Source organism: Tauraco erythrolophus, chromosome W, assembly GCF_009769465.1.
Source record: "Tauraco erythrolophus isolate bTauEry1 chromosome W, bTauEry1.pri, whole genome shotgun sequence".
In the NCBI taxonomy this organism is placed as follows: domain Eukaryota; kingdom Metazoa; phylum Chordata; class Aves; order Musophagiformes; family Musophagidae; genus Tauraco; species Tauraco erythrolophus.
The window spans coordinates 16757948-16785098 of NC_141497.1; the positions used below are offsets into that span (position 1 = coordinate 16757948).

The window sequence follows — 27151 nt, forward strand, 5'->3', positions numbered from 1 at the left end:
GGGACCTTGACAGGCTGGAGAGGTGGGCCTGTGAGAACCTCATGAAGTTCAACAAGGCCAAGTGCACGGTCCTGCACATGGGTTGGGGCAATCCCAATCCCAAGTACAGGCTGGGCGGAGAATGGATTGAGAGCAGCCCTGAGGAAAAGGACTTGGGAGTGCTGGTGGATGAGAAGCTCAACGTGAGCCGGCAATGTGCGCTGGCAGCCCAGAAAGACAACCATATCCTGGGCTGCATCAAAAGAAGTGTGGCCAGCAGGTCGAGGGAGGTGATTCTGCCCCTCTACTCTGCTCTCGCGAGACCCCACCTGGAATACTGCGTTCAGCTCTAGAGTCCCCAACACGAGAAGGACATGGAGCTGCTGGAGCGAGTCCAGAGGAGGGCCACGAAGATGATCCGAGGGCTGGAGCACCTCTGCTATGAAGACAGGCTGAGAGAGTTGGGGCTGTTCAGCCTGGAGAAGAGAAGGCTCCGGGGTGCTCTTATTGCAGCCTTCCAGTACCTAAAGGGGGCCTACAGGAAAGCTGGAGAGGGACTTTTTACAAGGGCATGTAGTGATAGGACAAGGGGCAATGGCTTTAAACTGAAAGAGGGGAGATTTACATTGGATATAAGCAAGAAGTTTTTACTCTGAGGGTGGTGAGGCACTGGACCAGGTTTCCCAGAGAAGTTTTGGCTGCCACGTCCCTGGAAGTGTTCAAGGCCAGGTTGGATGAGGCTTTGAGCGACCTGGTGTAGTGGAGGGTGTCCCTGCCCACGGCAGGGGGGTTGGAACTAGATGATCTTTGAGGTCCCTTCCAACCCAAACCGTTCTACGATTCTATGATTCTATGAATATGGAGGGCAAAAACGTCCCCATCCCAGTTATCATCATTATCATTGTCTTGGTAGATGGCGACCCTAACTTGGGCTGTTGTAACAGGACGATCGCGCCAGGCTTTGAGGGAACTGGTCCCCACTGGGCCAAGGAGGCTTACTTACGCTCCTATGTTGATATGTGTGTTTGAGAGGCCAGGCAGTTGGATCGCCGTTCTGCTGCATCCCTCTCGTCCTCTTGCTTAGCTTCTTCCTCCCGTTCAAGGGTGCTACACAGCCCGGTAATTTAAGCCCGGGCAGCATCTAGGGCACAGCTCAGGAGGTCAATCAAGGCACCTTTGCCCTTACCCTGTTTGCAATGGCTGGCCTCGTGCCACTGTTCAAATTCATCCCTGATAGCCTGGTGGTTCGTCCAATTATCTCAGATCCAATCCTCTACCCATCGGGGAGAGCTCCAACCTTGTTCCTTTCCTAAAGTCTCCAGCAGGTATTGGAAAGACTCCATCCTGGCAACTATGCTAATTAGCGTGGTCCAAACAGTAATGGAGTCTGACAACACATTATAACCCAAACTTTATTGAGGCAGTAAGAAAGATGAGCATCAATGCACCCACGCGGTGACTCACCCGATCACTGATGGCAAACACAGGATCGTAAGTGATGCCATGGCTCTGGTGGACTATCAGGGACACTTGATGTCCGGGTCATCTGACAGCAACAGCCAATCGCGCTATATCCTTATAAACATATATATCTATCTATAGATACATATGTACATATATAAGGATATGTAAAAAATAATGTAACTATGTATACATAAATAAAATACATATTTATAGATATTCGTACACTCCTTTATATATATTTTTATATATGTATATATCATAAACATTGTACATAAAAGTATATATTTTTATATCTGATCGTTTCCTGATCCAAAGGAAGGAGGTGACCAATCAGAGGGAGAACTGAGAACACGTAGGTATGACAGTGTCAAAAACAGCCCTCAGCCAATCACAAACCACTACGAAAACACACGGGGAATGACGCTGTCAAAAGCGACATCCTCCCTGCCTGTAATGAGAGGGGGCTTCCTTTTCTGACTTGCTTCTGTAACAGAAAGGGGTGGCAGGTCCTGACAGCCAATCACAGGGCTGCCTGAGAACACGTGGGTATGACGATCTCAAGAAATGGCTGTCAGTCAATCACAGAGCAGTATGAAAAGACATGGGTTTTGATGTTTAACAAAATGGCAGCTCCCTGCCATAAAATGGCATCTGAAAAAAAAAAAATTGCGATCCCCTGTGTATGTAGGGAGAAGGGACTTCCTGGTCTGACATACTTATGGGTAAACTGGAAGGGGCAACTGGTCCTGCCACCCAATCGCAACAGACCACATGACTAGAAGAGGGGGCGTGACCTCCAGGGCAAATGGTACACATGATTGCTTGGAGGAGGGGGCACTTGTTACTTCTTATCTTGGATAAAAGCTGTCCTTATACTACTAACTAGTCTTGAAAACTGGGTCACGTTCATGTAAATCAGTACATCTGATCATTCAGGATATCTTTTAATTAACTCAGAACAGCAGCATATCAATATATGCAAATTAGAGAGCTTCAAAGATTGTGGATTTTTGCATTGCATAGAAATCCAAGTTTCCCAGAAATTTCAATGGACTCAGTTCTATGTGTTTAGAAAAACATCCAAGAAGTCTGAACTATGCCTGCAGCCCTAGAAATTGCTCTGAATTGCTGCTGTGCCACTGTTGCAGTGAAACTTAGATTTATCAGTGCTGTTCTCAACACATCAAATATGTCTGAGAAGCAGGGTTACCATTCACTGCATTTTCCACCAGACTATAATCCAGAAACTGGAAAGAGCTGTCTACTTGCCCAGTATGAAATATGATCAGGATTCCAACAGTCTGCATAGTGCTCAGCTCTAATATACTACAAGCTAGCTCACAAATGAAATGACCCAATGATCCAGTCTGTTCAAATTCCTCTGAAGGGCCTCCCTGCTCGAGGGTAGGGAGGCCCTTCAGAGGGATTTGAACAGACTGGATCGTTGGGCTGAGGCCAATGGCATGAGCTTTAATAAGGCCAAGTGCAGAGTCCTTCACTTGGGGTATAAAAACCCCAAGCATCGCTATAGGCTCGGGGAAGAGTGGCTGGAGAGCTGCCTGGCGGAGAAGGACCTGGGGGTGTTGGTTGACTACCGGCTTGGATATGAGCCAGCAGTGTGCCCAGGTGGCCAAAAAGGCCAATGGGATACTGGCATGTATCAAGAATAGTGTAACCAGCAGGAATAGAGAAGTGATCCTGCCCCTGTACTCGGCACTGGTGAGGCCGCACCTGGAATATTGTGTCCAGTTTTGGGCCCCTCGCTTTAAGAGAGATATTGAGCTCCTGGAGCGAGTCCAAAGAAGGGCGACTAAACTGGTCAAGGGGCTGGAAAATAAAACTTATGAGGAGAGGCTGAGGGAGTTATGGCTGTTTAGCCTGGAGAAGAGGAGGCTGAGGGGAGACCTGATTACAGCCTACAAATACTTGAGAAGGGATGGTGGGGAGGTAGGGGAAGGGCTCTTTACATTAGTGATGGGTGATAGAACAAGAGGAAATGGGTATAAGCTTAGTCAGGGGAGATTCAGGTTGGATGTTAGAAAGTATTTCTTCTCTGAAAGGGTTGTCAGCCACTGGAATAGGCTGCCCAGGGAGGTGGTTGAGTCCCCATCCCTGGATGTGTTTAAGAATAGGGTGGATGAACTACTTAGGGATATGGTTTAATGGGGATTAGGGACGGTTGGACTGGATGATCTCTAAGGTCTTTTCCAACCTAGAAATCTATGAATCTTCCTAATAGCCTACTCGCATGAAATGCTTAGAACACATCCCACATCATGACAGCAGCCATGTTATTCTGAAGTCATGTGTCCAAAAATGGCTTGGCAAGAGACAGCAATTCTACTGAGAGAGGAAGGCAAGTTAGGGCTACACTGTCTGTAGATCATATATAATGCAGGGGAGGTGGGGGGTGGGGTGGGTTACACCAGCAAACCAAAATGTTTTATCCATCTCCAACAAGCCTGGAATGGGTGAACCTAGCCCATTCATTGTATACAAAATACATTTTATACAAAATACATCATTTGTATTTAAAAAAAAATGAGAAAACACCATAATGCCATATCCAAATTATGTAAGAAGGTCCCCTTCCTTATCAATACATATACAAAAAAATCCATATGAATATCCACTTGGTTAGCAAGATTTGGGTCTTTAATCTTCGTAGATCTTCAAGGACCTGCAGAGGGTAACTGCTGTGCACTTTAAATTCTGTGCAGATCCACACTGACGGAGGTATATGGTGACAATGAACCCAGACCTGGAAGGACAGGAATTGTGACTCTCCTGTCTGAACTCCATGAATGGAAGAAATGGTGCCATTTCTTTATCCAAGAAAAGGCGCGGGGGGGGGGGGGGGAAGGGAAACAACAGCAACAGCAAACAAACCAGACCCCAAACTAAGATACTGTAGAACAATTCTATTTAAAAGGATTAGCATAAGAAACGTCACCTCGATAGAGGTTTAAATGTTTACTTTTGCACCCTCAGTGAATACGGCGAGTGCTGCTGGGGTGGGGGGAGGGAAGAGGAGGAAGGGCCAGGCCGGCAAAGGCGGCCGTGCCCCGCTCACCTGCTGGCCTCGGCCCGGCTGTCTACAACCTGCTCAGGACTAGCCGCTTTGCGAACAAAAGCTTTGGGCAAGATCCGTAACTGAGCGACATGCCGAACTTTTCCCTGACAGAATCGTTGCTATTTTTGCTGTTAGCCAGGCAACCCGTGGCTGAGGAGGAGAACCCGTGCCGGGAGCGGCCAGACTCCGGGGCCCGGCGCTCACCGCCCACTGCCCAATTTTAGCTGCCAGCTCCTTCCGAGACACCTCCCGGCCAGCCAGCCAGGGCCCCTAGGTCGTGCCAGGCGACGAGACGAGACGAGACGAGACGTCGAAGCTCTCTGGACAAGGAGCCCTCACACCCCCTGCCACGGACGTTTTTCTCTCAGTTCTTCAGTAGCTATATCTCAACACCGCACTACGGGCTCGCAGCCGAGCCCTGACTTCACCAGGGAATGCTCCGACTCTCTGCGCGAGACTAAAGCAATAACAAAAGAAAAACACACACGACAGGGAAGATAGGCCAAGCGACGGAGGAAACTGCCGCCGCGACTCGATTTGCGCATGCGCGGCAGGGTTGTTTTTTTCACAAAGCTGTTCTTAAAGCGAGCTAGCAGCGTGTAGGCAGCTGTCTTTGTAAGAGGATCACAGCGCTGGGCGGCCCCGCCGCTGAAGTTGGAGTTTTCTCAGTAGGAGACACGCTGATCTTGTTGGCAGGTTCGCAGAGGCGTTGTTCAGTGTAAAGTGAAGAACGCGTTTTGTATGAGACCTTGGCTCCCCCCCCCCTTACAGTATATTTTTATGTGCTTTGTTATAAAATATGATGCTGGGGAAGGTGAAGAGCTTGACAATAAACTTTGACTGTCTCAATGACAGCAATGTCCCCGTCTATTCTAGCGGGGACACAGTCTCAGGAAGGGTTGATTTAGAAGTTACTGGAGAAATTAGAGTAAAATCTCTTAAAATTCATGCAAGAGGACATGCAAAGTACGTTGGACTGAATCTAGAAATGCTGGATCCAACACTGCCTATACGCAAAATTACACCGAAGAAGTGGAGTATTTAACCATAAGAACGTTCTACTTGGGCACGAAAGAGGTAAGCTTTTCACTTATTCATTCACTGCATGCAGATCTTTTTCCAGAAAAAGACACATCTTTACATTGTCTTGGTTTATCCCTTTTTAATATGCAGTCTCATAGAGCTCACTATTTCTAAAGATGATGAAATGCTGGTTATGTTCTTAGGTTTTATTTTTGATTCTTTGAACGTTTGCTTAATGTTAAAACTGTGTTGAGGTGCATTTTCAAAGTACTTGCAAACAGGACTTTCTTAAAATACCTGTCTTTAACAGAGCCTTTTCATAAGGATTTGCATTTTTTTAATGTAGCTTTTTTTGATATGCAATGTCAGTTTTTTCTTAGTGATATTAGCAGGATTTGTTTCTCTATGCATCCTATCGAATCATAAGTGTAATTAAAACATAACACTAGACCTTTTTGATACAGATACAGGTCTGACTTTCAGACTGATATGCAATGATTCTAAGGTTAGTTCATTGATGGCAGATAAAAGATTCCCTGTGGCTTGCTTTGACATGCTATCACCACCCCACCTGTAATTTTCCATCTCTTCCTTTGTTCTAAACTAGTATACTTCTAAGTCACTTTCTTTCCTTTTTTTTTTTTTTTTTTTTTATTCAACTCCTCTATGGGGGACCCAAATGTAAAAATCTGTCTGAAAGGCCAAATAAAAGTTCATGGTTGTACGATCGCTTCTGAGTTGGGGAGTTCTGGAACCTCACATTCAATGAAAACCTGGTCTGCCAAGCTCCTATAGAAACGGAAAGTGCCCTGCAAATTCCCTTATTTTGGGTATGGAAATGGGGTATTACATTGCGAGCGGGATTGTGGATCTTAAGTTTGATAATCTATTGTTCGCATAGTTACGTTGTGAAAGCATAAGGGGCTCTAAGGTTGTTTTTACTGAAGTTTCCACCCTTTGTTAGAAGCGGTTCAATCCTGTTTGGGACCGGTCCTGGGGAGAGAAGGGAGGGAGTACTCCTCCTCCCTGCAGATTGGTTGCACAAGTCAGGTGGTGGCGATGACTTAATTCCTAGCACAATAAAACGTTAAAACTGATTAAATAATTTGGGTCGGGTGTTTTGGTGTGTTGTTTTGGTTTTGTTTTAAATATGCAGCGTATTTGCTGCAGAGATCCTCTGCAGTAAAATGCAATTTTTAAAGAAGTTCGACTATAGATTGCATTGAGCCTTTTATTAAGCACTTCTGAAATAAATACTGTAGCAGAGTGAAGTCGCTATTGATTTTAGTTATGTTATCATGATGCAAGCAAGCACGGGTCACTCATGAGGTGGCTTTGTAGCTCAAATGTTCTTTATACTGCCGCCTTAGAAATAATTCTCTCACGTGAAAGCTCATTCACCTCTGGTTTGCAGATGACAGAAATGTGCAAACATGCATGAGTCGTTTATAGCAGGATGTATGCTTACAAGTAGGAGGGCGACCCCATGCTTCCAACTGTCTGGTTAAGCAGCAGCAGCAATGACTTGGCATGCGGACTGTAGATCCAAATGCTGACCCCGATAGTAGGTGCTTGGTTTGGGCTAGAAAGGGAACAAAAGGTGGCAGGGAAGGGACGGATCTGACACGTTCCGATACCAGAAGCGAGACAGGGTGCACACCGCTGCACGTGTGGCACGTAAAAACTTAAGCAGTTGTCCCGAGATACCACTGCCCCTCCCTCAGCTGCAGGGGCAGGACTGCGAACACTCGCCGCACGGAGTGAAGTTTAAACTCTACACCTCGTACCCTAGCGTAGTTCGGAAGGCCACGCCCTGTCCCCGCCTTGTCATTGGCCTGCTGGGGTTTGTTAGCCTGTGGCTGAGGCGATGTCAGCCACTGATTATAGGGGGCTGGGACGTGGGGGAAGAGCGAGGCTGAGGGAGCAGATTCCCCTGCCCGCACTCTAGCGTGTGCTGAGGGCGGGGCGAACGGGCTCTGGCCACCCCGAGGTCAGCCCTGTGCGAGGTTGGAGGCGCTCCGGGCCCCGCTTCCCTGAGGAGTTACAGAGTATGCACGGTGAGGGAGGGCACTAGCTGTGAAGTGAGGAGTACAAGTTTACCTTGCTGGGAAACTGTGGGGTGGGGTGTTACAATTCAGCAGTTACTGCTTTCTCCCTTGCTGCCTGCGCGCCGGCCCCGCCCCCCTTCCCCCCCCCCCCCGCTTCATTCCGGTTTTGGATCCGTTCGGGGCCTTGGTAGGACGCTGGGGGCGCTGCACTGCTAAGGGGGAGTGCTGTCACCCTGGTCACTTTTTGTTGGGAACTGGCAATGTCGGCCTTGACGGCTCGGAGAGCACGCTGCCTTTCTTGTGAAAGGCCATCTCTGGGGACAGTCAGAAACACTCAAGCTCCTGCCGCGCACATCCACTGGGCTAGCAAGGGGCTGTGAGCAGGGGCAGCCATTGGGACACATGGCCCTGCAGCCTCTGACATCCCTCACTCGGTTGTCTTTCTCCTCCTTTGCCCCTGGCCAGCACTATCCATAATTGCCTTTCAGTAACGGTCAGCACATGCTCCTGAGAGAAGTGCAGGATTGAGGTGTTACCTTGCATATAGCGTGGGGCATGGCCCTCGTGGTATGAGGAGACTGGATGGTGAGGCATGGGTGGTGCACCTCCCTCTCTCCTTACCTCTGCAGTAGTCAGGCTAGGCTGTGAGCAGAGTTGCTGAGCAAATGTGGTGGAGTGTAATGTATGCTGTATGTATATGAATGGCTGGCAGGGAATCTGGTCATGTCTGTTTAGGCCAGTCTTCTCCTGCTCCAGCCTAGTCTGTGATTGACAGCTCAGTACTTATTTACCACAGTTCTGCTGTTCAGGCTCAATGGGACTGCTGATCTGGCAGGAAGGAAGTGAAGAAGGGATGAAAGAACTTATGTGCAAGGAAAAGATGATGATGATTATTATTAAAAAAAACCAACAACCAACCAAAAACCTCTGAGTGTGCTTTTTTTCTTTAACAAAAAAAAAAAAAGCATTGTACACATTGTTTTACTCTTTCAGTGTATTGAAGATTCTTGTTTTGTGGCATTACATGCTGAGGATGCATTGGTGCAAATAGTGTTTTAGTGGTTTTATATTTTTGCATAGGTTTGCTTGAGCATTTCTGGTGCCCTAAAAAAATTAGAGCATCGGCATTTTTGTGGGGCAATGAGAACTAAAAAAAAAATTAAAATCTTAAAAATGTACCAACATTCCTTCATGTTTCAGACTATTAACAACAGGTAGTCTTTTGCATATTCCCACTATATGTGTTTTTATTACCCCAACCCTTTTGTATACGAGATGCTCAATTATTTTCTCTAAGTAACTTTCTATTTTGATGGAATAAGCATTTTTCTGGTGTTATGGTAATTATGTCAGAACAAACCACAAATTTGTTGGAGCATTTAAAGCAATACAAGGAATCATGACTCTAAACCAAGGTCAGATTTCTTGTCGAAATTAGGAAATGTTTGGGTCTTTGTTATCTGAGCAAAATCAAGCTAAACTTTGAATTTTTGATATGTTAGCTCTAAACAACATTAATTGGACAGCTTGACACCTTTCGTGCACCTGAATTTGTTTGGTACTTTCTAGTACTAGAAAAGTACTTTCTAGGTGGTGCTCGTGCACTTTAAAAAAACAACCAACTAAATAAATCAAGTTTTGGACACTTGCTTAGGCAGGAGATAGAAGGAAGCTGAATTACTAAATTTAATCTATTAATATAGCAGACTTAATACTGAGATCACTTAATACTATTAGAGCACTCTATTTAATTTTAAGTTTTAACTAGAAATCATATTGGAATACACAGTTTCCATTACAGATCTTTCGGGCAGACCTTGAAATGACAGCAATTATAACTATGTCAGTACTCGAATCAAGATCATAAATTAAAACAAGTTAACTTCTGCTTTTATGTAAGGTGAATCTTGGAATCTCACCTAACCTTAAAAATTCTGCAGTCGTACATCTAGCAGTTAATACAAATGGACTGGAGAGACTTGTTTCTGGGACACTGTGTTCTTGGTATTGTAAAGAATGTATAAATCCCTCTTATTCTGCAAAAGAAACCTATATAATATATTATGCTGTATAAAATGTTCCCAGGTGGAATAGCATATTGGGTTTTTCCCTCCTAGATGATGACAGTTCTGAAGAAGGCCTTCACACCATTCATTCAGGAAGGCATGAATATGCATTCAGCTTTGAGCTTCCACAGATGTAAGTACTCGAATGCAGTACACAGCTTGTGTGAGAGAACACTAAGATAGGTACCTGCTTAAGAAAAATTCTTGTGAGTGGAGGGGAAGCCTTTTCAATGGTAGTAGGAGTTGTGCTCAAACATGCAATAGAGGACATAATCTCATTAAACTGAAGAGGTTGCTTTTAAGCTGGTTAAGAGTTTTTCACGAAACAGGAGCTCGTTGTTGCCCAGTTGGTTACACTCTCTTTTGACTGAGGTCTATTGACTCATGTCTCGTAGTATTTTATCCCTTCACAGGAGAAGGGAGGGGACTTTGTGTCATTCGAGTCCTGCAGAGTGGCTGAGGTATCTTCTAAATGAAACAAGATTTTACTGGAGCCATGCAGGCCATCAGAGCCAGTGATAACAGCTTAACTGTTCGGGCTCAGTCTGAAACAGATGTGGCAAGCTTAGCCACGTTTGAACAAAATAAGATTTTTTTTTTTTTTTTTTTTTTTAATTCTAGTTTAAATAGGATGTGTGTACTCAGGCTGACCTTTATGCAATAAGCCAGGATGGAAATAAGTAAATGGATGGGTGGATGAAGCAAGAAACATTCCCATACCTAATCCTGCTTGTCTCAGAAAGCAAAGGTGAAGCAAGAGTGATAGCAGAAGTCTTAAGATAAATTATATACACACACAAAAAAAGTTTGAAGTGTCTAATGTATACATTGTGAAGAGAAGATTTATACATAGAGGAGTTACCAACATGCTAATTAGCTAAAACACAAGTTGCAGGAAAATTAAATATAAAGGGACAGAGACGGTCTGGAAATAAATGAAAGAAGGGAGACAGGAGTAGCCTTTTACTGCAAAAGCCAAGTGCTGAAGTCATTAAGGTTAAAAGAAGTTGGCAGAATATTAGGCTAATACCTAATATTAAAGCTAGTAAACCATCTGCGTATTAGAGGAGCTGGCTTTAGCAGAACCTGTAGATAAGTATAGAATCATAGAATCATAGAATGGTTAGGGCTGGAAGGGACCTTCAAAGGTCATCTAGTCCAACCCCCCTGCAAGGAACAGGGATATCTCCAACTAGATCAGGTTGCTCAGGGCCTTGTCCAACCTGGCCTTGAACGTCTCCAGGGATGGAGCATCCACCACCTCTCTGGGCAACCTGTTCCAGTGTTCTACCACTCTCATAGTAAAAAATTTTTTCCTAATATCCAACCTGAACCTACCTCCCTCTATTTTAAAACCATTACCCCTTGTCCTATCATAACTGGCCCTCCTGAACAGCCTCTCCCCATCTTTCCTGTAGGCCCCCTTGAGGTACTGGAAGACCGCTATAAGGTCACCCCGGAGCCTCCTCTTCTCCAGGCTGAACAGCCCCAACTCTTTCAGCCTGTCCTCATAGGAAAGGTGCTCCAGCCCTCTTATCATCTTCGTGGCCCTCCTCTGGACCCTCTCCAACTGGTCCATGTCCTTCTTATGTTGGGGGCTCCAGAACTGGACGCAGTACTCCAAGTGAGGTCTCACAAGGGCAGAGTAGAGGGGGAGAATCACCTCCCTCGACCTGCTGGCCACACTCCTCTTGATGCAGCCCAGGACGCGGTTGGCCTTCTGGGCCGCAAGAGCACATTGCCGGCTCATATTGAGCTTCTCGTCCACCAATTGAGTACTTTTATGGATCAGTTTCAGTGAATAGCACAGGACTTTACAGTAGATATTATTGGAACACTGAAGACGGCTCGTATATATAAAGACTTTTAGAAGTCAATTTAAGGTTCAGATGAAAATCTCTTCTTATAGAAGTGATAAGGATGATACTGATATTCTCTCGAGTTGAAAGGGATGTTCAAATATGAAAGAACAAAGCAGTATATGTGAGTACGGAATATTATGTTTGAGATTAAATAGATGACCAGTAAAATAGCACAAGCATTGATTAAAACACTAAAGTTATTTTCAAGTGACTCAAAGGAATAACTATGAAGCCATCTTTGATAATACTGAAAAAATGAAGGCTGGTAATAAAGGGCCTGAAGAACACTAGTTTGACACTGCCTCCTTACTGTTTGTTGCTATTTTGCATCCATAGAATAATTCTAAAATTTATTTTGAACAAAACCAATGTGGTGGGTTGACCTTGGCTTGCTGCCAGCCTTCCATGGGGTTGCACTCTCATGTCCTGTCATCAACAGGACAGGGAGAGAAAATAAGATGGACAAGCTTGCGGGTTGAGATAAAGGCAGTTCAATAAGAAAAACAAAAGCCGTACACGGAAGCAAAGTAAAAATAAGAATTCATTCACTGCTTCCCAATGGCAGGCAGATGTCCAGCTGCTTCCTGGAAAGCAGGGCCTCAGTATGTGTAGTGGTTACTTGAGAAGACAAACACTATAACTGTGAATGTCTGTGACAGCCCTGTCTGTGTGTGTGTCCCCCGGTTGTCCCCCCCTCCCCTTCAGCTTTTATTGCTGAGCACGACATCATATGGTATGGAAATATCCCTTTGATCAGTTTGAGTCAGTTGTCCTGGTTATGTCCCCTCCCAACCTCTTGCCCACACCTGGCCTATTGGCCTTTGGGAATGGGGTGTTGGAGAGACAGCCTTGGTGTTATGCAAGCATTGCTCAGCAATAGCTAAAACGTTGCTATGTTATCAACACTGTTCTAGCCGCAAACGCAAAGCACAGCACTATATGGGCTGTTATGAGGAAAGCGAACTCCATCCCAGCCAGACCCAGTACAACCAAATACAAAGCAATAGTGAAAAAACCAAGGTGTTGACTGGCCTTACTGATTTTTGCCTTAAAGGATACTGGGGCAGGATGAAACATCAAAAACTGATTAGAAAAGCCTTTCATTTGTGTTTTTAAGACAAAAAAAAAGTAAACATTTCAGATGTGTAAATAGAGATGTCAAGCCTGTAGCAGAAAGAATCGTTCTAGTAAAGTACTAGCACAGCTAGTATTATTCCCTATAGAAGTTAGGGAGGGAGACTTTGTCCATAACTTATATTTATTATGATGCATTTCAAACATAGTGCAATATAAAAATTCTTCCTTTGAGATTAAAGGCAAAAAATGTTAGGAGAAGACAAGTTACAGTTAACTGGACATGACTGGAATATAAAAGTCTTATGTCCTTCACCTTACAATGTTGAGGGAGCGGGAGGAAGAGGAGGAAAAAAGGGTAATGCTGAAAGGTTTGGAGTCCCTTTCCACCTTTTTTTTTTTTTCCTCTTCCCCTTCAACTCCCCAAAAGGACTTCCTTTTGTCTTTCAGCGTTCAGAGCAGAATAGGCTTTGTCTTTTTTTTATACATAGAAATATTTTAAGATGGCCTCATCAGGGTAAAGGAAAATTAAAAGATGCTCAAAATAGCCTCTCTCTATTCAGTACTCTAAATTGAAATATTTAACTATAGTACTTAAGGCAAAACAAACTACAAAAGCACTCAGTTGTAGCTAAATAAAACACTGAGATAGCAACCAAGTAAATAATACACAGCTATTTACAGAATACAATGTCCAAAACAATAATGGGATGGTACTAATGCTAATTTTATTTGGTGGTCTTAATTTGACCTTAAAAGGACATGCTTTGCTCTACCCTTGAAAGTGGCCTCTTAAGTCTAAAGGAGATGTGTACTCTCCTGGTATTTCCTAGCACAATTCTTTAATTGATTCTTAAAACTTCTACAAAACTACTGTTGGATGAATTGGAGATGATATTTTCTCCCAACTTTAACCTTAAATTTTTCTGAGAAATGGAAACTTTGCAAATAATTTATGCTTATTACAATGCACTAAAAACATAGTTCTACATACTAATTCCTAATCTGATCAATTGTGTTCTTACTGGAAAGACAGAAAAGCTTTACTCAACTTTGACCTTCGTCCTGCACAGACCACTTGCTACCTCATTCGAAGGCAGACATGGCAGTGTGCGCTATTGGGTGAAAGCTGAATTGCATAGGCCTTGGCTTCTACCAGTAAAATTAAAGAAGGAATTTACAGTCTTTGAACATATAGATATCAACACTCCTTCATTACTGGTAAGAACTGACAGAATTACTCATTATTTTCTGGCATAAAAATAATGAAGTATAATAACTGAAACAACATCAACATGTAGTTCTACCTAATATTTATTTGCTAGTTTAACTACAGCTCTTAAGTATTATATCAGTTTAGCAACTCTATAACTGGCTGATATTTTGAAGGCTAAGTTATCCTGTACTTGGAGTTGCTTGATTTTTATGATACATAAAATGCATTTGTTGATCTAAATTGATAGTACTAAATTGTAGAATCTCATTAAGGATGAAAATTTGGTGAACTGTTCCTCTTCAGTTATAAAGAAAGAATAATCTATGGAACGAACAGTGCAACTCTTAATATTTCAGTTGAGGGACTGCTAACTTAAAAATGCTAAGTAAAAAATTTACTGCAGTGCTGTCGTGGGTTAGGTTGAACCGCCCCCCCCCCACACAGCCGGTCACTCCCACTCCCCCTCCCCCACCCCCAGGAATGAGGGAGAGAATTAAAGGATAAACGTGAAACCCGTGGGTTGAGATAAGAGTGATTTAATACAGATGATTTAATACAATGTAGGTGCTCACCACCCCCTCGTATGCGAAGCCCGTCTTGTCCCGAAAACTGCAAATCCCGGACGAACGCGAGGCCCCGAAATAGAGAGGGGCAGAGAGGGAGAGATAGTACTCCGAGAGTGGGAGTACTGGGAGAGAGAGAGGAAAGAAAAAAAAAAAAGAAAAGCAATAGAGCGAAAAACACAGCAAGCGCAGAAGAGCAAAAGCGGCAAAAGCCAAAGCGGCAAAAGCCCTTCTTCCCGTCTGACCCTCGCTTTTATACTGGGCATGACGCTGCACGATATGGAATACTAATTGGCCAGTTTGGCCCTCAGTCTCAAGTTCCACACAAATCACAAGGGGAATCGTGTCCCCCTTGTCCCATCCGTGCTCCCCCCTTATCCCGCCGTGCTTCTGCACTCCGGCACACTGAAAAGTCCTTGGCAGCTTGTTATCAGTGTTCTTCTCAGAGTGAGCCTCTGAGTAAAACCAAAACATGGAGCTTTTCTAGCTGTTAAAAAAAAAAACCTCTGTCCCAGCTAAAACTAGGACAAGTGCATAATTGATAATTTCCATAGGGGTAGTTTTCTGCTGATGGGGAGGAATTATCACAATTCTGTATAATCCTTTCCTGAAATTTCATTTTATTAAAATAACTTTAATACCACAACTGCTTTCAATGAGGATTTGATTTCACTCTGGCCTAAAATTCCTTTATTTTATCCCTTCCTCAAATTTTAATCTAGAGGAAAAAAAATTTAGAAATCCATTGAAATAGGTTTCTTGTGTGTATGGGTGAAAAATCAGGCTTGCAAAGGGACCTTGCACAAATCCCATTAAAATCAAAAGTCTCTCATTTGACTTTCATGGGCTTTGGATCAAGCCCTAAATCCTGATGTTGTGTAAGATAAGTCTTTTTAATATAGATCAAATGGGATCATTCAGAAACAGAGGAAATAGCAGGTGTCAAGGTTACAGTAGTTTAGCTTAGTTATTTGGTTTCTGAAATAGAGCTTAATGGAAAGTGCAAAGATGTTATAATTTACTGTTAGTTAAATGAAAAGCTCTGCAACAGTATGTTGGAATGTGTAGGCTACGAAGCCTTTTGTTTTAAGCTATACAGTATTTATTTTTAGTATTAAAAACTGTTTGAAGCGTGGCTGTAGTATGGAGGATGGCAGGAAAAGCAGTACTAATACAGCAATGGAATTAGGACAAACATTGTGTCTGTATAATGCTGTTTAAATTGCTTGAGACTTCTCCTATGAAAGTAGCTTTGTTTATCAAAATATGTAATAATAAGCACATTATGAAAATTATTTTCCTGTGTTGATTTAAATACCTGAAGAGATTCATGTAGCTCCTAACTTAATGGACAATGGGTTTTTTTCCTCTTCTTGCAGTCACCCCAAGCAGGCACAAAAGAGAAGACACTGTGTTGTTGGCTTTGTACCTCAGGCCCAATATCCTTAAGTGCCAAAATTGAAAGAAAGGGCTACACCCCAGGTATGTAATAGAAGTAATTCATAGAATCGTAGAATAGTTTGAGTTGGAAGGGACCTTTAAAGGTCATCTAGTTCAACCCCCCTGTAGCAAGCAGGGACACCTTCAACTAGATCAGGTTGCTCAGAGTCCTGTCCATCCTGACCTTGAATGTTTCCAAGGATGGGGTATCTACCACCTCTCTGGGCAACCTGTTCCAGTGTTTCACCACCATCATTGTAAAAAAAACCAAAAAAAACCCACAAAAAAAAACCCAACAAAAAACACCAAACCAAAAAATTTCTTCCTTATACCTGGTCTAAATCTACCCTCTTTCAGTTTAAACGTGTCCTATCGCAACAGGCCCTACTAAAAAGTTTGTCCCCATCTTTCTTATAGGCCCCCTTTAAGTACTGAAAGGCTGCAATAAGGTCTCCCCAGAGCCTTCTCTTCTCCAGGCTCAACAACCCCAACTCTCTCAGCCTTTCTTCATGGGAGAGGTGTTCCATCCTTCTGATTGTTTTTGTGGCCCTCCTCTGGACCTGCTCCAACAGGTCCATGTCTTTCCTGTACTGAGGACTCCAGAGCTAGATGCGATACTCCAGGTGGGGTCTCACGAGAGCAGAGCAGAGTAGAGGGGCAGAATCACCTCCCTCAACCTGCTGGCCATGCTTCTTTTGATGCAGCCCAAGATACAGTTGGCTTTCTGGGCGGCTGTGAGCACACATTGCCAGCTCATGTCCAGCTTTTCATCCACCAGTATCCCCAAGTCCTTCTCTACAGGGCTGCTCTCAATCCCTTCATCTCCTAGCCTGTATTGATACTGGGGATTGCCCTGACCCATGTGCAGGCCCTTGCACTTGGCCTTGTTGAACCTCATGAGGTTCACATGGGCCCATTTCTCAAGCCTGTCAAGGTCCCTCTGGATGGCATCCTGGCCCTCAGGCATGTCAACCACACCACTCATCTTGGTGTCATCTTCAAACTTGCTGAGGGTGCACTCATTCCCACTTTCTATGTCATTGTTGAAGATATTAAACGGTACTGGTCCCAGTACAGACCCCTGAGGACACCACTCACCACTGATCTCTATCTGGAGATTGAGCTGTTGACCACTACCCTCTGGATGTGACCATCCAACCAATTCCTCGTCCACTGAATAGTTTATCCATCAAATCCATATCTCTCCAATTTAGAGAGAAGGATGTTGTGGGGGACTGTGTCAAAGGCCTTACAGAAGTCCAGATAGATGACATCTGTAGCTCTTCCCTTGTCCGCTGATGTAGTCACTCCATCATAGAAGGCCACTGGGCTAGTCAGGCAGGACTTGCTGTTTGTGAAGCCATGCTGGCTGTCTCAAATCACCTCCCTGTACTCCATGTGCCTTAACATAGTTTCTAGGAGGATCTGTTCCATGGTCTTCCAGAGGTGAGGCTGACAGGTTGGTAGTTCCCAGGGTCCTCCTTTCTACTCTTTCTTAAAAAAAAAAAAAAATGGATGCAATGTTTCCCTTTTTCTGGTCACTGGGGACTTCACCTGACTGCTATGACTTTTCAAATATCATGGAGAGTGGCTTGGTAACTATATCAGCCAATTCCCTCAGAACTCTGGGATACATTTTGTCAGGTCCCGTAGACTTATGTATGTTCAGGTTCCTCAGGTTATTTTGAACCTGATTTTATCTTGCAGTGGGAGGGACTTTGTTCCCCTAGTCCCTGTCTTGCAGTCCATCCATTCAAGAGGTGTGGGAAGACAGGTTGCCAGTGAAGACTGAGGCAAAAAAAATTGAGTACCTCAGCCTTCTCCTGTAACTGTTGTTACCAGTTTGCCAGTTGTGCTTATTGGGGGCTATGCTTTCTTTTGACCTTCCTTTTCTGGCTGACATATCTATAGAAGCCCTTCTTATTATTCTTTGCATCCCTTGCCAAGTTCAGCTCCAGCAGTGCCCTGGCCTTCCTGACCCCATCCCTACACAACCGGGCAGTGTCCCTACTCTCTTCCCAGGATACCTGTCCCTGCTTCCACGGCCTATGTGTTTCCTTCTTGCCCTTTAGTTTGACCAGCAGTTCTTTACTCTTCCATGCCAGTCTCCTGCCTGCCTTTCCTGATTTCTTACACCTGGGGATCAAGAGCTCTTATGCTCCATGGAAAGCATCCTTGGAGATCTGCCAGCTCTGTTCTGCTCCCTTGTCTTTGAGGGCAGTTTTCCAGGGCGTCCTATTGACTAACTCCTTGAACAGCTGGAAGTTTGCTCTCCTAAAATTCAAGGTCCTGACTTTACTCTTTGCCTGATCCATATCCATCAGGACTGCAAACTCTGTCACTGCAGCCCAGGCTGCCTCCAATCTTGATGTCTCCAATTAGCTCACTTGTGTTGGTGACCATCAGGTCCAATAATGCAGCTCCTCTGGTAGAGTTGTCTATTGCTTAAGAAGTTATCCTCAATGTGTTCCAGGAGTCTCTTGGATTGCCTACAGCTTGCCACGCTGCTTTTCCAGCAGATGTTGGGGTGGTTGAAGTCCCCCAGCAGGACAAGAACCTGCGAGTGCAGTGCCTCCTGTAGCTGGAGTAAGAAGGCTTTGTCAATAGGCTCCCCTCGATCGGGCAGCCTGTAGTAGACACCAACCACAAGGTTCCTTTTGTTGCCTCGGTCTCTAATTCTTACCCATAAGCTTTCAACCTGCTCGTGGCTAGTCTTCAGAGACAGCTCTTCACAATCTGTCCATTTCTTGATGTAACGGGCAATGCCTCTGCCCCTCTGTCGTGGGTTAGGCTGAGTCCGTCAACCAAACCCACGCAGCTCTCCCAGTCCAGTAAAATGGAGAGGAGAGAAAAAAAAATGTAATAAAGAGCTGAGGATCGAGACAGGAACAGAGGAGCACCCACCAACCACGGTCCCGGGCAAAAGAGGCTTTTTCTTAATGCAAAACTATTTATTAACAGCTACCTAGAAAGAGAAAAGCACACAAAAACGGTTACTTAAGAGAATAACGAGAAAACAAGGCCAGGTCTTAAAACCAACACCACTCCCCCCCACCTTTGCCTCTTCTTCCCGGCTCTACCTCCTCCCCTCAGCGGGCGCAGGGGGGCAGGGAATGGGGGAGTGCAGGTCAGTTCATTCCAAGTTGTTACTGCCGCTTCTCTTAAAGGAGCAGGAGTCCTTACACCATTGTCCCTTGATCCAGTGGATCCCCTACTCACGGCGAAGGCGTGAATCCTGCCCGCTGGGGGGCAAATCCTTACCCCATCGGATTTGCCCCAAGTGCGGGCTTTACCAGTCCTGGGCTTTTAAGGAGCTGTAGCCACTCACTCTGGCGTGGGTCATCAACAAACTTTAAATGTGCTCCGGTGTGGGTCGTCATGCCGACCTTAAATGCGTCTCCATAGAAACTTTAAATGCGTAAATGCGTAAAAGTGTCTCTACCTGTGCCCATGATTCACAATAGTCTCAGGCTTAGGCATCTCTTTCCGACGTGGGTCATCCACGGGCTGCGAGTGGGTTTTCTGCTTGCTCCACCGAGGACTGTTTGTTAGAAGGGGCCGCTCACAAGGGGGACTCAGCCGCGGCACACATTGTTCCGTTCCATCTTCACTGACCTCTTAGCTGTGTGGCCGTTTCTCTTAGATTTCAGTCCTGTCTGGGTGAACTCGGCCCGGTGGGCGCCCCGGCAGCGGGGCTCTCCCCGAGTTCCCCAAGCGGCTCCGCCGCCGCCATCCTCGACGGAGCGGGCCGGGCCCGGCCCAGGCCAGGCCGCCGGCCCGGCCGGGAGCCGGGAGCGGGGGCCGTGCCCCCCTCCCGTCTCCTTGCTCCTGGGCAAAGGCACACCTTTCCGGTTCCTTTGTCCGACGTAAATAGGGCAATTCGCAGAGGCGCCGATTGGCTCAAGCCCCGAGGGGGACGGGAGTCCGGTGTGATGGGCAGCTTCTGCCACCCGGACCTCCCCCCCCACTTCAAACCATAACACCCTCCTTCCTCGCCTGTCCCTTCTGAACAGCCTGTAGCTGTCAATATCTGCACTCTGGTCATGGGATTCGTCCCACTGAGTTTCAGTAACGACAACTAGGTCATAGCTTTCTAGCAGCACAGTGGCTTCCAACTCCTGTTTGTTGCCCATGCTGCATGCATTGGTGTAGAGGCACTTCAGCTGGGCTGGTGGCTGTGTCACCTTCTTAGAGGAACACCCCTTAATTCCTTTGAGGTATTTCACTGGTGTTTCCCTGTTGGCTCCTATTACCTCAGGACCCCTGTCTCCTCTCCCTAAGACTTCAAGCATGCTCCAGTGTACCCAGCATGTCTCGGAGCAACAGAATGAGGGCCCTTGCTAGCACCTCATCCCTCTAACCTTAGTGTGTTGTCCCACAGCTTGTCATGGGCAAGCCTGATATTATCCCCCTCTCGCTTCAAGACTAGTTTAAAGCCCTGTCAATGAGCCCCACTAGCTCATGAGCAAATTATAGGATATGTTTTTCCTTCCTTTTTAAAGCTACAGTTTGTACTTACTGCTTTATATAAATGAAACACTAAGGATATTTTTACCACCTCAGTCTGCATTTAGCAATCTTCGCCGCATACTCTGTTAACTAAGACAGCACTACTTGTATCTCTAGATTATTAAAGGACCTCATCTATTAGACTGGTATGTTTTTGATTGTGGGGGTGTTGTGTTTTTTTTTTTTGTGGTGGCGTGGGTTTTTTTGTGTGGTGTGGCTTGTGTTTTTTTGTTTGTTGGGTTGGGTTTTTTTTGTTTGTTTTGCTTTCTTTTAGAACAGCTCATGAGGATCTTGCTTCTGTTGGCATCAGTGGATGTTTTTCCAGGTAGAGCAGTGATAGCAGCATCTGGCGCGTTATAATAGTATACAGAATGTGACAGTTTGCTTAAGCTGCCTTGTAAATGTAAAGAGAACCTGAAATTCTGACTTTGTTTTGTTTTAGGTGAATCAATTCAGATCTTTGCCGAGATTGAGAATTGCTCTTCCCGTATGGTGGTGCCAAAGGCAACCATTTACCAAACACAGGCATTCTATGCCAAAGGGAAAATAAAGGAAGTAAAACAGCTTGTTGCCAACCTCCGTGGGGAATCCTTGTCATCTGGCAAAACAGAAACCTGGAATGGCAAACAGTTGAAAATTCCACCTGTTTCCCCTTCAATCCTTGACTGTAGCATAATCCGTGTGGAGTATTCACTGATGGTATGTTAGGTGGTCTGTTTCACTCTCGAGAATGAGTAGCTTCTAACATGCCATACAAATTCCTAGCGCAGGTTTTTGTGATAATTAGTTATTAAAGAAATATATGTTCTGGTATTAGTGTCCTCACAGGAGATCTGGTAAGTAAATTTCGTTTAAATCATGCAAGTTCTTAAAACAGTTGTGTGTCAACTAAGCAAGCATTTAATAAGTAGACTGTTTCCAAGCGAGGGCTTATGTTAAGACTTTTTTTAATTTGAAGAGCTCATGTCTCCATAGGGGTATGGGTCCTAGAAGAGACTATTAGAAACAAGCTCCTCATGGGAACTTCTGTGGAAAGACAACTTAGACTAATACTTATGAAGTGCTGATTAAACTTCACATTTTAATTATGCACTTGGTTCTTTTTTCTTCAGGTATATGTTGATATTCCAGGAGCCATGGATTTATTCCTTAACTTACCACTGGTCATCGGTACCATTCCTTTACATCCGTTTGGTAGCAGAACATCGAGTGTGAGCAGCCAGGGTAGCATGAACACGAATTGGATTGATCTGACACTGCTTGAAAGACCAGAAGGTAACTTGACAATACAAATTCCATTCAATTTGCTAGTCTGTTTTTGAACATAAGCTTAATATTACATTAAAATGAAATAGTTTAGTCTCTTTTTTTTAACAGTTTTTTTAAGAAGTCACCTACTTGCTGGTGAATCTTACAGTGATTAAATTTTAATATTTGTCATGTTATATATTTTGACATGCATAAGAACCTGTTGTTTGAACTGCATGTACCTTCTTCTTTCAGCACCTCCTAGCTATTCAGAAGCTGTCGCAGAGGAAAACAGACAGTCCAGCCCTGCACCTATAGCTGCTTTTGATGATTTTGAGAGAGCACTTCAAGGATCATTACTTGCATACATCCAGGAGTTCCGTTTTCTGCCTCCGCCCCTATATTCAGAAGTAGGTATATCTGTTAGAATATGATGATTCATGTATTGTGTCTGATATTTTTGTGTGTGTGTCTTGTGGAACAAGTTTAGGAAGCTGTTTTTCCTTCCTAAAGTTAGGAGAAACAATTAAAATGATGAACATGGAAGAAGTTGGTTTTGGGGAGGACTTTTATTTGTCGGTAAGATGCAGATAAATTGCATCAAGAGTTTTTCATGCCTGTTTTACAGCATGAGTTACTCTGTTTTTTTATTTTTCACATGAACTCTGCAACCTTAAATTTAAAAGGTGCTCTGTGAGGTGCCTTGGTGTCGTGGGTTAGGCTGCTCCAGCAACCGAACCCACACAGCCGGTCACTTATCCTCCCCCACCCCCAGGAATGAGGGAGAGAATTAAAGGATAAATGGGATACCTGTGGGTTGAGATAAGAACAATTTAATACAGATAAGTAATACACAGTGTAGATGCTCACCGCCCCCTCTTATCCGCAGCCCATCTCGTCCCGAAGCTGCAATCCAGGACGAACGCGAGGCCCCGAAATAGAGAGGGGCAGAGAGAGATAGTACTCTGAGAGTGGGAGTACTGGAAGAGAGAGGAGGAAAAAAAAGGCAATAGAGCAAAAGCGCAGCAAGCGCAAAAGAGCACAAGCGGCGAAAGAGCCAAAGTGCAAAAGCCCTTCTTTCTGGTTGTCCCTCGCTTTTATACTGGGTATGACGCTGCATGATATGGAATACTAATTGGCCAGTTTGGCCCTCAATCTTAAGTTCCACCACAAATCACAAGGGGAATCGTGTCCCCCTTGTCCCAGCTATGCTTCCCCCTTGTCCCACCGTGCTTCTGCACTCCGGCACACTGAAAAGTCCTTGGAGTCTCACGTCCAACCACAAACATCAGCTTGCTATCAACATTCTTCTCAGAGTGAGCCTCTGAGTAAAACCAAAACACGGAGCTCTTCTAGCTGCTAAAAAGAAGAGCTAACTCTGTCCCAGCTAAAACCAGGACACTTGGCTTCTCTATCATGCTATTTCCTGGAGCTGCAGACCTGGAAGGTAATTTTCCTTGGCAGCACTCTTCCCTAGTCTAATACTTTCTGGAAATTTTCAAAGTCTTGTTTATCATTTTAGCAACATCATTTTTTAAATTTGTGTATTAAAACTGATAACTTTCACCTCTTCTGCTTCCTAACGTTTCATAGAAACTACTAAATTGTTTTGCCTGCATTTGTGTTTAAGTTCTGTGGATGTAGGGCTTTCAGAAACTTCATGTAGAGAAGTGACATAAACGGTATTAATTTCTCACTTGAAATGACTGAAGTACACAGTTCTTCAACACTTTTGGCCTTTACAGAACTAAAAATGTAGCCACTGAATAACCATGAATGAGATGCAAATTTTGAAGCTTTTCATGTTTGTTTTTCAAGAAAAAGCAAGGATATAGGGCAAAAGGGGGGGGGGGGGGGGGGGGAGGACGGGGATGACACAAACCACCACAAAATGCCACACCAGAAAAAAACCCCAAAACCCTATGTCCTCTGGCCAAATTTTGCCTGAATTCACTCACTTTAGGAAAATAGCATTATGTAGCATGATTCTTCCCCTCCCCTTTGAAACACTACTGTGCTAATGAGTGGGCAGAGGGGTGGGTTTTTTTTGTGTGCTAGATGCTTTCCTGAGAACTCATACTCTAGAGTTAAGCTATAGCAAACTCGGTCCTTTTCATTTTAGCTACTTTAATGTTTAGGAAGAAGCATTTAAAAAAAACCCCAACAACAAACAAACAAAAACCCACAAAAACAAACAAAGAAACAAAAAAAACCCACAAAAAAAGGCTGTATGAAGTTAAGTGATGCAATGTCTAAAAGATGCACTGTACACTTAAACTATTCTTACCATCCAGTTTGAGACCTAAGTTAGCAGGCCGTACCTCCTCTTCTATAGAAAGGAATAAGAGGTAAGGCTTAGAACACATGAACTTCTGAAACATCCCATAGGATATTTGAGGATTAATTACTTTTAAATTAAGTAGTAGAATGATTTTCTTTTTTTGTATTGATAACTTTCTGCTTTTTCAAGCAAAACTTCTCTACTTCTCTCAAATCAATTAAATATTTCTTAAGTTACATTTCTAGTGATATGTGTCAAGTCATTTTTTTTATATGTATCAGCTAATTCAGAAGACTTCTATGCTAGTAAAGCAGAAATTTTTAAGGTTTTATATTGGTTATTCATGCTTATCCTTAAATTACCATCAACCTGTAGTTTAAAGTCTTCCACTGTATCTAATATTTCTATTAATTTTTATCCCAAGTTTTGTCTGACTAGAAGTTCTTAAATTATTTCAATAACCTTTGGATTGGGAATGCCATATATCGTTATAATTGTCTTAAACTTGTCAATTTTGATTTTTATTTCTAGCAGTGGATTCTAAAATGCACTAGGTTGCAGGTTTGTTTTTTTTTGTTTGTGTTTTTGTTGTTGTTGTTGTTGGTTGTTTTTTGTTGTTGTTTTCTGTGGTGGGTTTGGTTTGTTTGTTTGTTTTTTTCCTTTTGGTTAGATTGATCCAAACCCAGATCAGCCCACAGATGAGAGACCATCTTGCCCCTCTCGTTGAAGGAATCCATAAAAAGCTGACTTGACTTGGGTTTTGAATCACACTTGCTGTGTTGAAGATCAAGGTGTCATAGTGGAGACTTGCTTTTAAAAGAAACGATATTGCTCTTGTCTGTACAGTGAATAAATGAAAACAACCTGTGATCATGCTTTGACACCTACAGCACATCATAGGACTGTTCCACATGCCTGAGAACCTGAGGTGTGTGTCGTGTGGTGTCCGTCCCGTTCCCCCCCCCCCCCCCCCAAATAGTGGCACATACTAGGAACAGCCTTACTAGTATAGTCACATGTTTCAAAACACTCAAACCTTGTTGTAAGAGAGGAATGGCTACTTCCTATGATTCAAAAATTTGCACATGCTTATGTTAGGCATTTCAGTGTCACTACAGCTTTCTTGTTTATGGTGGACTGTTGTTACCTCCTCCCTCCTTAATTGTTTGATCCGCACAACAAGGAACATCACTTTTTTGTCAAAGCTTTCTTTTGAAGACTGACAAATGCACTGACTTTTTTAAAATTTAATGTAGCCTGGACTTTACCTGCATATGCACATGCTCAGAATTGTTCTAGTAGGTTGATCATGTATCACCTCTTCAGCTTGGATCCTATTGTGGATTTATTTACAAACATCACATGCATTCAGATCAATCCTTCTTGCTGTATGTTTTGCAGCCAACTGTAGTAGACAAGCAACAGATATGTGGGAGTGGAGGAAGAGATAACAGAAGGAAACTAATAAGAGACTTTGTCAAGATTGTATACCTTCTTGATTTCTTTTAAGAATTTGTTGCCTTTCTGCTATCATTGCAAAGCAATGTTTTGTTACAGACTGCCTAAAGATCACTTAATCTCAGGTGAACTTATCACTTGCCAAACTGTTAGAATGCTATTTGTTTTGTTATGTTGCACTGTTGAATTCTTTCTTTTGTTTTGTATTTGTGTTTTGGTGGCATTCTTTGAGGGGGATTTTGAATAGGGACAGGCACAAAACTTAAAATGTTCATAGGCAGAGAGATATCTCAACCAGTAGGGATGAGAAGGTGTTTTGGTTTTTTTTAAATAATATCACCAAAAATTATATATAAAATGAGTCTCCAGTAGAAAGTATATTTCAGACTGCAAGAAAAGTTTGAACTATTGCAACTAAGCAACAGCTCGGTTTGTGCACTTTGTATTTTCTTCAGGGTTTATGATACTGTAAAAATAGTAAGACTAAAACTATAATAAAACTAGGCCACAGTATCAGTGTTACCAGCCATAGAGCAATTCTCAACTAATTTGAGTGATTGTCTCCTGGGCTAGTCCTGAGAGCTTCAAAACAAAACAAAAAAAAACCCCACCCAACAACTTTAAATACACATTCATCTAGAATGCAGGAAATCGTATAGAAAAAGCACTCACTCCTTGAGTGTACCCTAAAGAAAAGAATGATGGAGCCATTAGATCTGACTAGTGCTTTTAGGCTAGAGAGTTATAAAGTTAAATTTCCTTTACAGAAATCATGTTAAAAAAAAAAAAAAACAAACACACAAGCAAACAAACAAAACAACAAAAAGACCACCACCACCCCATCCCCAACAAAAAACAAACACTATTGTCAGACTTGTCTGATGTTGACTACTTAAAAACTAATCCATTGTGTATATCCTTGTGCAATAAAACAGCTCAGAAGGGAGGGGGAGAGGGAAAGCTAGTGTTTCTGCATTGTGCTTGTTCTTACAAAGTTCTGCCTTATTTGTAAAGCTTCATAAATATGACAAAATCTGCTTTTCCATAAGTGGCCTTTATGAGAACATGAAAGGTATTTGATGTGTCAAAAGCAATGATAAGGTGATTAAAACAATAGTTGCGTTTTAAGTGATTCAGTTCAAAGGTTTGGGCTTTGATAAGCAAGATTTTGAAATTGGATGATGTCTTACGCTGACCAGTTTTGTGAATGTCTTCCTTCTGCCCTCTCCAACCAGACAAAATTTTAAATGTCGTTAAGATTTGTTGGCATAAAAGGGCATTTGATGATTTTTCTTTTTTCTTTTTTTTTTGTTATTTTAACAGACTAGGGAACAATTGCTGATATACATAGCATTTAAAATACTTATCCTAGTATAATGGAAAACTATATGAAGTAGAAGTGACCAATGTTGTCATAATTGACATCGCTTCACAGACTGATCAGAGTGAAAAATTCTAAAACCTTATCAAATAAAGACTTCCTATTTAAACTCGTTAGTTGTTCAGAGTCATTACAGATTCATAGCTGTAGCCCAATATTTCATTTAGAATCTTGATCTGAAATAGGAAAAAAGTAAAATCCAAGCATTAAAGAGAAACGAAGTGCAATATTAAATGTTTGCTTTATAGATTATATTCTATGGCTGTTAGATTATTTTGTGTGTGTTTGTTTTTTGTTTGGTTGATTGTTTTTTTTTTTTTTGTGTTGGTGTGTGTGGGTTGTCTTTTTTGGTTTTGGTGCTGAATATGTTCTTATGGACTCTTTTAAGAAAACTATGTGGAAAACAATTTTTCCTATTGTTCTTCCTTGTGGAAAATAAACTTTTTTTAAAAAATGCTTTTAAGTG

General features: G+C 43.2%; 2 protein-coding genes across 5 annotated transcripts in view; one reads left to right on the top strand and one right to left on the bottom strand.

Moving 5' to 3' along the window:
- The window catches only part of LOC147526239 (arrestin domain-containing protein 3-like), a gene marked incomplete at its 5' end in the record, with an annotated part of 635121 nt that overhangs the window by 79107 nt on the left and 528863 nt on the right, over nt 1–27151 (bottom strand). The window lies entirely within an intron of this gene.
- LOC147526242 (arrestin domain-containing protein 3-like) lies at nt 5297–25829 on the top strand. Of its 4 annotated transcripts, XM_086630150.1 has the most exons (8): nt 5297–5593; nt 9705–9786; nt 13663–13810; nt 15748–15850; nt 20760–21016; nt 21430–21592; nt 21821–21975; nt 24517–25829. In XM_086630150.1, the coding sequence occupies exons 5-8, from the start codon at nt 20807–20809 to the stop codon at nt 24571–24573; spliced, it is 585 nt and encodes a 194-aa protein (XP_086486276.1). In that variant the 5' UTR covers nt 5297–5593; nt 9705–9786; nt 13663–13810; nt 15748–15850; nt 20760–20806; the 3' UTR covers nt 24574–25829. The 4 variants fall into 4 exon arrangements, with proteins under 4 accessions (XP_086486276.1, XP_086486279.1, XP_086486277.1 ...); XM_086630153.1 differs by lacking the exons at nt 5297–5593; nt 9705–9786; nt 13663–13810; nt 24517–25829 and adding exons at nt 20435–20463; nt 22455–22688 and having other exon boundaries at nt 15811–15850; XM_086630151.1 differs by lacking the exons at nt 5297–5593; nt 9705–9786; nt 13663–13810; nt 24517–25829 and adding exons at nt 18282–18394; nt 22455–22688 and having other exon boundaries at nt 15813–15850.